Source organism: Ochotona curzoniae, unplaced genomic scaffold (genome assembly GCF_017591425.1).
Source record: "Ochotona curzoniae isolate NIBS_2020 unplaced genomic scaffold, NIBS_Ocur_1.0 contig_43, whole genome shotgun sequence".
NCBI lineage: Eukaryota > Metazoa > Chordata > Mammalia > Lagomorpha > Ochotonidae > Ochotona > Ochotona curzoniae.
Window position 1 is genome coordinate 11,166,492 of NW_024466218.1, and position 11,990 is coordinate 11,178,481.

Genomic DNA, 11,990 nt, shown 5'->3' on the forward strand with positions numbered 1-11,990 from the left:
TTCTTCAACTTATAATGTAGAAAATTTTTAAGGGTAAAAAATGTCTTACTAGATTTTAGAATTTTTTTTTAATGGAGTGGTTAAGTGTCCATGCAAAGGGGGTAAAACTGGTTGAAGTGGTTGGAGAGACATCCACCAGGCTTTGCCAGGAGGGGAGTTGTTCTCCTTAAATCTTTAGGTTGTTCACCCCAACTGCACAGCCCCTAAAACCTTAGGTTGTCTATGCAAATGGAGGTATCAAGGCTGTAACACTCAGAAATGGATACATTTATAATTAACTTCAACTGGTAAAATCAAATACAATGTGTTAGTGGTAGCTTTGTTATTACTTTGGAAGGGAAATGGAAACGTTGCTGGATTTGTAGATAAAGAAAACAGTAATGATGTGCCTACTGTGTGTCAGTCTCTACAGGGCGTCTGTGCAAGCATGCTTCATAATGTTCATGCAAAATGAAGTTTAAAAAGTGAGTGGATGTTAAGAAAATACCATGAAGTTTGAATTTTTTATACCAAGATAAACTTCCAGTTTTCTAAGAACTTCTTGAAGGATACTGATGTCAGCACTGTCTGTGAATCCGAGACATATGTTTATCTTTATCTTACCTGTGGGAAGAGTTGACACTTACAGCAGCATTTCCCAGTTTTCATATTCTGAGAACACGATGTCTCATGTACCTGAAATGCTTAATTAGAAAAGTAAGGTATTGGAGAGAAATAGGCAGATTTGAAGACCAGAAATGTTTGGATAATGCTACTTTTTTTAATCTTTTATCCTTCTGTGCCACCACGCCCCACCCCTATCAGTAGTCATGCTTTAGAGACTTTGGAAATACAAGGTTAAACATGGACTTCTCAAATATATTTGGGCACAAAATGTTTTATAATGACATGTATCATGGTTTGGACATCGTTGTCGGAGCATAGATACCACTCAACAAGATCTCAGTGCTAGGCAGAGTCAAGGGAGGCCTGGCGAATTCCCTGTAGCCTCAACTCAACAATGGCAATCTGATCTCATGCAGAAAAGTTGTAACAATGCCCACTCTTTATGACATTTTTTCAGTTTTTCTGTGATACCTAAGATTGTTTTGCTTTTGCTCAGTGGCATGTCTGGCCATGTAAGAAAACATGTGTTAATTAGCCATACACAAATTCTATTTAAGGGACCATCAGCCTGAAAATCATTCAGATCCCAAAGGACTTCTGTTTTCAGAAGGTACGAACAGACATTTTCCATGTGCGTTACAGAGGAGCCAGGGAAGTAGTAACTTGGGTTTATGAACATGTTGCATCATTGGCAAATAGCTCCTTGTATGTGGTCGGCCCATCACATGGGACGTGGTGTAACCACTAGTCACATCACATATACGATGAAACTTAAAACACAGTTCCTCTTTCACATTGGTCACATTTAAGGTGCCCAGTAGTCACTGCCATGTTGGAGAATGTACATGTGGACATTTGCAGTATCAGAGAAGTCCTCTTAAACAACGCTGGAGATGTTAACACAGCTAACACAGAAGCTATTCCTTCGTTCTGCATCCTAGAGATTTCTCCCTGCCAAGGTGCCATTTGAGATCTCCATTTTTGCCTTGTCAAACCCACTGTTTCCAAAACTGATGAGGAATGTATACCTTCTTTGACCCTCCTTATTCAAATACTTTAGAGTTAAGAGCACCCCTCCCAATTAAACAACAACAAATACATTTTTAAAAACCACCTCTTAGAGAAATGCTTCCAGTCCTCCAGCCCTTCAGAACCCTACAATCACCATGATATTCAGGAATATCAAATTCAACTAGGAAAAAATCCTTTTTCCATATCTCATCGTCCTTTTAGTATAAGGGCCTCTGATAATTTAGAATCTCAGTGGCCATTAGACATCCCACTGAATGTAATACTAAATCAGGGTACATCTCTTCTCAAGATAAGCTTCATGATCGTGACTTCAGATGTGAGCAAAGCAGAAAGAAATGATAGTGTAGAAAGGTCAATCAGTTACCTATATACCATATGTATACCAAAAAAAAGAAATAAAATCCTTTATAAAGACTGAGAATCCCTAAACAAGCTAGCTGCTCTATTGAAATGCCCCTTGTATTGTCAGAGGTTCCCACTTTTTTAAAGAGTAAATCAATGAAAGACATCTGTCTAAAACATCCTTACAATCAGTAAGTCTTAAATTCTCATGTTTTAATAATATACCTATTTGTATGTCATTCTGTATTCTCCCCATATTCTTGCTTCAAATATTTTGTTTTTTAATGTTCACTTTTGAATAACTAATTCCTATAACTGTTTCCATCTCATTATAGACATGAAAACAAATGTATGTTACCACCATTTCTACTTTCCATATCACACTAGAGGGCTGGTGATTGGTTGTGTATCCTTAAAACTATATGGAATTAAATTTGAGCAACTGATTCAAAATCACTACAAAATATATTTGTTCCTAAATTTTCTCCAAAGGCTCTTTAAACTTAACTCCCATGAAACTAAAGTCCTCGTCCTCCTAAAATATTAAAAACCAAAATTATTCCCAGAATCTACCCCCTTTGTCATCTGGTTTTTATGTCCTCAAAGAAACATCTTGCAAACCACATTGAAGAAATTCCCCAAGTGAATAGGGGGCTATTCACCAAAACAAGCTTGTCTAGCCACCCCATGTGTAGAGGGACACACCTGGAGAGCAGATGTCCCTTTCAGCTTCAAAAGAGCCACTTACTTATTCAGCACAACAGAATCCTCTGTGCTCCAAAGCCGTTCACAGATTGAAACGTCATGCTGCCCCTTTACAAAGTCAGAGGGCCCCAGCTGAGCCCCTGACCACTCTGCTCACCTGGGCCCCGCTGACCACCTCCTGCCAGTCCAGGTTAACAACTAAAGGAAAGTCATGGTGTCCAATCCTTGGAGAAACTACATTTATAATACCTATTGGTCAGAACTACTTCAAAGTAATGAAAGCCTAGATCTCCATGTCAGGAAGCAACCCAGAGTTGTAGGAATAGTGCGAAAGATAGAACAAACTTAAACACAGGAACTACAAAGGAGTTCGTGGAAAATGCATATTATGAAAAACCTATGCATTTCAAAATTTTTCTGACCAAGTCTTCCTTTTAATTCTGTCTTACCACAAGCTTTTTGAAATGCCCTTGTGTTCAGTCTATAAAACAGTGCCTGGTATGAAACAATCTATTTGCTGTCATTAATTAGCAGTATCGCTTAGAGAAGCAAGTATTTACACAATAATTGGACTCCCTATGTTGGGAGAGTTGTGGGAGTTTTTAGAGTTAAGAGCACAATTTATGAGTTTGGGTCCAAGATCAACAGTTATTTGAAATAGCGCTTCCATATCGGAGACAGGAAAGCAAAGAAAAACATTGGTTCTCCTGTTTTCATTCCAGGAGCATTTATCGCCTTTCTTCAGCACCATTTACATCCTATTTGAAAGAAAAATGTTGAGGAAATCAAAGGATTAGAGAGTTTCTTTCTTTTGTTCATTCCTCAAATATCCACAACAGATAGGCTTTCCTGACAACTGTATAGTGCACTGTGCCATAGTGCCCACCTAAATTTGTAGTATTTATTAGAAGTACAAAGGATTGGGAAACCTTTGGCTCAGCAGTTAAGTCACTTAGGATTCCTTTGTCCCGTGTCGGAAGTTCTAGTTCAGGTAACAGCTACATAGCTTCCAGTCCAGGTTCCTGCTAATGTGTGCTCTGGGAGGCAACAGATAACAGCTCAGTACTTGGATCCTTAACCACCCACATAGGAGACCCAGATGGAATTCAGGCTCCTGGTTTCAGCCTGGCCCAGCCTTGACTATTTCCTATCTAAGAATTTGGAATGTGAACCAGTAGATGGGAATTCTGTCTCCGTGTTTGCCCCCAAAATTAGAAAAAAAAAAAAATGCTTGGGGGAGCAGTATTTTATGTGAATATGTGAGGTAAAGACATACCACAGTCAAAACTTTTTCAAACCAGATGTCAATCATTAAGAATTGACCACTTCCAAGTATAATGGGGGGGGGGTGGTACTTTGTGTGGAGTTCCACAAAACTGTACAACCTGTTTGTGAGGTAATGGGCTCCTGGTTAAACAGATGTGAATTAGGAGTTGTTGAGTATTATTAACAATATATTGGGCCCAGAAGGAAAAAACAAATGAAAACAGAAGGGGATTGAGGTGTCTAGATAAGGTAACTGGACAAATTGCGCTAAGAGCAGAACAGGTTAAGTTTCTGAGGAATGATAGTGTGGTTTGTTTCAGATAGCCATGGCAGTATATAAAAAACTTTTGAAAGAACTGAGATGTGGGCCCGGCTTGGAAGCCTACTGGCTAAAGGCCTCGTTTTGCCCATATGAGCGCCGGCTCTAATTCCAGCAGCTCCACTTCCCATCCAGGAGCTCCCTGCTTGTGGCCCTGGGAAAGCAGTCAAGGACGGCCCAAAGCCTTGGGAACCCCCACCTGCATGGGAGGCTCCTGGCTCGTGGCTTCAGATTGGCTCAGTTCTGGCCATTGCAGCCACTTGGGGAGTGAATCATTGGCTGGAAGATCTTCCTCTCTGTCTCTCCTCCTCTCTGTACATCTGACTTTGTAATAAAAGTAAAATCTTAAAAACTAAGATGGAAGTGACTAGTGATAAGGTGGAATGTGCAGATCATTACCATAGTGAGCCTTCCTGAAGTGTTAGGATATATTGTCTTATATCACCACAGGATAGAGTTGCCATGATCCCTCTTCCATCTCCCCATCTAGTTGTTCATCTTAAATTATGTGAGTGTATTGGGTTTAAATGTTGGTCTTTCTGTGTTCACATCACACCATGCTTAGGTTTCCAAGTAAACCCAGCCCAAAGTACTTTGAGTTGAGTAACCACCTTAAGTCCGTTTAAGAGTCCTGAAAGTACAGCAAGGAGCAGGGCACTTTCCCCTTCCCTCTGTCACAGCAATGAAAACATTTATCTCACCCATCTCCTCCTACCCCAACCCTCTCCATCCTAGGTGAAAGTCCACATGCATCTGCAAACCCCCACACCTTTGTAATACATATTCAATTTGAATATCAATTCAAATTCAAATTTTAAATAAGTCATCAGCTTAGTTAACTAAATTAATGCCTTTCAACACGAGTAGTAAAGAACAGTTGTCCTGGCCTTCGGATTTTTTGATGGCTCCCTAGATCTACATGCAGCCAGACTAGACCACTCATCCCAGCTCTTGGGGGCTGGAAAGAGGCAAGTGGAGCAATCCTCTCTCCAGCAAGCCAAGGACCTTGGCCTACTGTGGAATGGGGCTGCACTTAAGAGCCAGGCTCCATCCTTACGGGCTCTGAGAAGAACAAGTTGTGTGTTCTGCCTCTAGCTAAAGAGGAAGAGGTGTAGCCAGGGAGCCCACACAACACAACCACGCTGGGCTGAGCCTGCCACAGTGTTTGAGGGGCATAAGCCAGTGGCCCCTCTCTCTTGACCCTAAGCTCCTGGCATTTTGCCAGGTGGAACTTGGCCCTAACAACCTCCCACTCAAGCACAGATAGTTTGCAAGAACATTCTAGACCAAAGAGTTTTGGATAGCTAGCACTGCCTCCCCTCCTCCTCTCTCCTGCACGCAGCTCTATAGCCTTTACCTGAAGAATTCATCGTCATTTCAGAGTAGACCTTAGGAAGCTTTTTGGTGGATATATCTTCCTGTCTAGTTAACCTTGAACTCATATTTTCATTATTTGTAGATTCGAAATGTGGAAACAAATCAGTGTCTTGATAACATGGCTAGAAAAGAAAATGAAAAAGTTGGAATTTTTAATTGTCACGGTATGGGAGGTAATCAGGTGAGTATCTTAGCAGATCTTTAATGGGTATACTTTTTTTTAATTTGCTCTTGCCTTGCATTTTTTTATCCTGTGACATGGTTGAGAGGATATGTTCTTACCATTTAAAAGGCCCCAAAAATATGTATCCTGAAGTTCCTGTTTTTTTTTTCTTTACCAGGTTATTGAGCATCTAGAACACTTAATTTCTTTTTACCGTTAAAGTTTTTTTGTTGCATGTTTGTTTGACAGGTTTTCTCTTATACTGCCAACAAAGAAATTAGAACAGATGACCTTTGCTTGGATGTTTCCAAACTTAATGGTCCAGTCACAATGCTCAAATGCCACCACCTAAAAGGCAACCAGCTCTGGGAATATGACCCAGTGGTAAGTCATCCAGCTACCTGTAGGAATGAAATTACAGGTTCTATGGGGACTTATTTACATACTTTATAACTAAAGGAATGAATCTTTTAGAATTTTTTCCCTTACTAGAAAGGCAGAGTTACAGACAGGCAGGAGGGAGATAGAGCTGTTCCCACATGACCACAATAGGCAGAGCTGGCTGGGTCTTCTAAGTGGGTGGCAGGGGTCCAAATATTTGGATTATCCTCTACTCCTTTCCCAAGTGCATTAGCAGGGAAATGGAGCAGTCAGGACTTGAACCAGCACTCATCTAGCATGTTCATAACATGGAATTCCACAACCCTAATCCCAAGGAAAGAACTTTTATAGTTTCAATATGGGTCAAACACTTTTGGTAATCTGTCAACCTTTAGAATATCAAATTAAACATTGAGGTAAAATACGAGCTTTAATTAGGTTACCGCACCAGGCCCAAACTTTTCTAATGGCTAAAGACCTCACCTTGCATGCACCAGGATCCCATATGGGCACCGAAACGAATCCTGGCAGCCCCACTTCCCATCCAGCTCCCTGCCTGTGGCCTGGGAAAGCAGCCAAGGGACGGTCCAGAGCCTTGGGACCCTGCATCCATGTGGGAGACCAAGAAGAGGCTCCAGGCTCCTGACTTCAGATTGGCTCAGCTCTGGCCATTGCAGCCACTTGGAGAGTGAATCATTGGACAGAATTTCTTTCTCTCTATATTGCACTTTGCAATAAAAATTTAAAAAAATTTTTTAAATCCTTGATAATCTTTTCTCTTAAAATATATAGTTAGTAAAGTTTTCTGGTTCTTGGTGAGTTTTCAGTGACATAGCAAAACTGTCCACATTTACTTTCCTTTGGAGCCTCTGCCTCAATTCACTATTAATTGTGCTTTAATAGAGGTATTCAACAGGTGCTAGTTCAGGAAAAGCACTTCTGAAACCTCCCCCCTTTCCTCATGTCTAGTCTTTCAGCTTGTGCTTCGGCTTTGTAGATCTGGAACCAACACCAACAGCTTCTGTGTTTCTGCCTCATTCCATTTCCACTTAGGAAGAGTTTTGCTTCTTGTTTCGCTTTCTACATGTGCATCTTACTTTTCTCCTGCTGTATGTCATAGTTAGTGGCCAGCTGGCACTCATGCCTCTGGGTGTCCTCCCATCCTGACTTCCATCTTGACCAGACACAGTATAGAAACAACTCCTTAATGCAAAGCCAGGAGCACCCCAGTTCCTTTTTCTTTACTTTCTCTGTAGCATCCACTCTTGCTAAGCAGATGGTATTTTCAAATGCATATACCCTTTGGATGTAGTTTGGTCTGGGTTCTTCACCTGGCTTCCTATTTGTTCCATTTGACTACTTGGCTTGCTCTGCTTCTGTCTCCCCACTGACTGGAAATACTGTCCAATTACAACTTTGCCTTCCTTTCTTCCCTGTACGTTATGGATATTGAATAGGTGGCTTACCTACCCTGGAGCAGTAAACTGTGTCTTTGATATGAGTTCATTTTCATGAATCTAGATAGCTGAAGAATGCATTTTTAGGACTGGGATGTGTTGAGAAAACTAGCTGTTCATCTACATTTTTCATTGTGCTTATTAACTCTTATTTGTAGCAATCCTGAACGTGGGCCTAATGAAGGAGGCTCTGCAGGGACTCAGATGCTTGGGAGTTGGAGTTCCTGTGCCTTGTTGTGTCTTACACAGACTAAGCAGCAGTTTGCATGCAGAACTGTGGCTGTCTGGCCTCTAGTTTCTGCTTAGGGTGCCTCTGGACATTGCCGAGATCCTGGGTTTTGCAATAAGTGTCATTTACTAAATATGTGCTCTGGATTAGACATCATTTTAAATAGATTAGGTCAGGATTTCATCACCAGACACCCTATGAGATAGGTATTTCTGTTCTCCTTTTGTAAATGAGGAAACTAGAAAGTGTTGAATAGGGTTTACGTTTTTCCTTAGGATGTCATAGTTGGATCAGATGGATCACATCTGGAATTCACTGTAGGAATATGATGGCAAAGCTTATTATCAACCAATAAACTGTACAGCATCTGCATGAAAAAGGAAAAACAACCATATCCACACTGACTTTGTCCCCAATTCTAGGGTGTATGTTAAAGAGTACTGTACTGAACCCAAACTCACTGTTGATACACCAGCATATCTTTTTGCAGGTTGCCACTTTTACCACAGCAGAGAAGGAAAAGAGATGACAAACAGCTATTAGGTTAGGTTTAAAACTCAAGAAGGTTCAGAAGTTGCATGAAAATAGTTCAGAGAAGAGAATCATATTAAAACATGAAAGAACTTGTTAGAGATGTTAATATTTAAAAGATAATGCCTAATGCATATTCTTACAGCTGCCTCAGAGAACTTGATGGGACCAGAGCACATTGTCAGAATAATTAGATTGAGAGTTAACAGATGTACTAACAACAGTTATCCTAAAAAACAGGACAGAAGCCAGTTCCTAAAGAAGTTCATAGGAAGATACTTGTATGTCTGCGTCCATCAGCTACTTAGTGTACTTTATATTATCTGTAATACTTAACTATGCAATGCTTAACTTTTTCATTTTTTAAATGAAAAATTCTAAATTATCCAGATTACAAATCCAGTCTTATTTACAGTTTTTGTCCTTCTGCACTATACCATTGACGTCATAAGGATAGCCTGGGTTTTCTGTAGAAATAAAAGCAAGGTGGTTTTTATAAATCTCAAGCATTCCCCTGTTCTTACTGCAGAAGAACTCAAGTTTCCAAAAATTTGAGCAACAGCCTCATGGAAACAATCTTAAAATAGCTCTTTGAAAATAGGTTGAGGATCCTAAATTAGGAACCACTAATCTGGTCCGTCTTTTTTTTCCCCCCTCCCCCATTACAGAATTGAATTACAGTGCTACAGAGCTGATGCCAGAATTAATACTTAGAATGTAGGTCATCTAACTGCAAAGATGAGGGTACCCCACTGAACCCCTTGACCTTTCTCCCTCTCCATTGCTCTAAGACAACTTTGATGTGTACATTTTTCTCACTTTTTTCTTATTTTCCAAAATCCATTGTTTCCACCAAATAACTTAATAATCCTCAAAAATGATTGGTTTTCATTTTGTCTCTTTCAGAAATTAACCCTACAGCATGTGAACAGTAATCAGTGCCTGGACAAAGCCACGGAAGAGGATAGCCAGGTGCCCAGCATTAGAGACTGCAGTGGAAGCCGGTCCCAGCAGTGGCTTCTTCGAAACGTCACGCTTCCAGAAATATTCTGAGACCAAATTTACAAGTAAAGAAAAAATAATGATTGACTGGGCTACCTCAGCATACATTTCTGCCACACTCTACGTAGCAAAAAAGGAAAAGTGCTTTCCTCCTCAGCAGGATGTAAGGTTTATCAGCCATTAAGACTCAGACTCTTCTAGCTTTTCACTAGCTGTGAACCAGCCTTCCTGCCCAAGGACGTGAGACTGTGCACACTGATGTTTACAAGATTGAACGTCTTTCATCAAGAATCATGGTAAATAATAGACAGTGGAACAATCAACAAAATGTGCTTTCTAGAGAGCTACACCTTTTATGGTTTGCTTGCACATCAGCAATTTCTACTGAACGTGCTGTCATAATGAAGAGATTTCCAAGATTTTTTTTCCTGATTAGAACTGGTTGCCAATATATTAAACATTGATATAAAAATAAATGAAAAAGAACTGGAACCAGATTCAGAATCATGAAAACATTTTTACAATTAAAGAAAACTATATTAAACAGGGTTTAAAGGAAATTAAAACAGAGCTATGAGAAGTACAATTTGTTATAATATAGTATCAAATTTCTATATAGATTTTATACCTCAGTGGGGAAAAAATAACGATTCCAATGACATTCATTTTGTTTTCATCTGTGATAGTCATGGATGCTTTTATTTTCCTTGGGGTGCTGAAAAAAAAAGCTCTTTTGAACATAGTTTTCTTTCTACAGTGTTTTTTTTTTTTCCTTTTTGGTTTGTGGGATGTTGGAATTGTAATTTTAATTGCCTTCTAAAATTGAGATTTAGCATAATGTCTAATCTCAACAAGTTTGAAATCCCAGTTGCTCTTGTGTCAACTGGCTTATCCACACAGATTTCCTACCACATTTTCAATTTCTTGATTGAGCTGATTATGCTTAATACCCAAGATCCATACTACTGTACTCCAGATGCATTTTCACAGCAATAAATCTTCAGTTGTTTATGATTCCACTTAACAAAAGGCCTACAGAAGCAAAATATTGTTTGGGTATTAGGAGATAATCTATTTGATGGGTTTTTTTGGAAAAACCTTTTCCACTCCATACCAGATGTACTTCATTGTAAAGTGCATATTTAGATTAAATTCTTGAATTGTAATGTTGATCTGCTTTTTTAATAAAATCTTCCTGAAAATGTTCAATTGGCATTTTCTTAATGAGTTAGCAAAAGAAGTGCAGCTGTTACTCCATATTACTAGTCCTGCATTTCTTCCCTAAATTCTATTTAGGTTTAATTGATTTCTGATTTTCAATACCACAAAATCACCTGAGTTAATTAAAAGCTAATTTTTTAATTTCATGAAATATCTCTTTGTGACTTTTTTCCTGACAATGTAGATGTAAGACAATTCATTGCTGAAACTACATATGTTTTTCTTCCCATTTGTAAGATTATATTTAATGGTTTTTGTTTCAAAGATTCTTCACTGCAGGCAGTGCTCTTTCTTGTGCCTAAGAATGTTTCTGAAAGTCATATCACTAATGATATTTGCCAAGTTGAGTGTACACAAACTTCCTTCTATTCTGTTCAAATTAGTCAACATCAAGCACAAATAGATGCTGTAGGGTAAGGTTCTAGGACAGAATGCAGAAACTGCCTAGTAACTTTGAAGTTAAACCGGTGCTGGGTGGGATATTTTCCTATTCCATGAGTTCTGTGTTCATTCTGTCTTTGGTAGGCCTAAGGATTGAATAAATCAGATGTCTAATCAATAAATTATTTTCATGCTCAATTTCAGGTTTTTGTACTCCAGCATATCTTACTCCTTATTGTAAGAAAGATCAACAGCAGTGTGATTTAAGGTTGTGTTGTTTTGTTTTGTTTTTAAGTGGGGAATACAAGTGACTTAATTCATGGGTACTTTTAGAACAGATAATCCCATTGCCTTTATTTTTCTAATTAAAGAATTCCTGAGTACTTTGAAAATATAAAATATTCCTAAATAGTTGTGCCTTATATTGGTTTTATGTGTAGTTAATATGAATCCCTGTTCATGAAAGCTATATGTAGATTAGGTAGCTACTGTGTTGTAAATCAAATTGGAGAGAATGAAAAAGTGAATAAAAAGATGGGATTAGTTATTAATGAAAAATTCATAAATGTTACAATTCAAAGTAACTTGAATCTCATCAGTATATTCACTCCCAGCCTGATCCGTGTGTGTGTGTGTGTGTGTGTGTGTGTGTGTGTGTGTGTGTGTGTGTGTGTGTGTGTGTGTGTGTGTGTGTGTGTGTGTTACTCTCCTCATTTTGCATTCTTAGAAATAGGGTTTTACTCAGTGTTCTACAGATTGGGAATAGCACATGGGTCATGTCCTCATCTCAGAACAGGTTCCTGTGGCATGCTCTTCATTTTCAAGTAAGTACACGAGGAGTACAATTAACTCTAGCTATATGTTCAAAAAAAATCAGAAGGTGGTATACCTGAGGTGATGACAAAGGCTGACTCTATAAAATTGGGAAACAAAGATCCGTGGCATTTCTTCCAATAAGACTAATATGTGAAACTCAGT

At 39.0% G+C, this 11,990-nt stretch overlaps 1 protein-coding gene across 2 annotated transcripts in view; it reads left to right on the plus strand.

Moving 5' to 3' along the window:
• The window catches only part of GALNT1 (polypeptide N-acetylgalactosaminyltransferase 1), a 95,955-nt gene extending 84,746 nt beyond the window's left edge, over positions 1-11,209 (plus strand). For both annotated transcript variants that reach the window (XM_040984896.1, XM_040984895.1), the window contains 3 exons: positions 5,730-5,828; positions 6,060-6,194; positions 9,315-11,209. In XM_040984896.1, the coding sequence (XP_040840830.1) occupies positions 5,730-5,828; positions 6,060-6,194; positions 9,315-9,461 (381 nt within the window). In that variant the 3' untranslated portion in view covers positions 9,462-11,209. The remainder of the gene's footprint in view (positions 1-5,729; positions 5,829-6,059; positions 6,195-9,314) is intronic.
• The last annotated feature ends 781 nt before the right edge of the window (positions 11,210-11,990 follow it).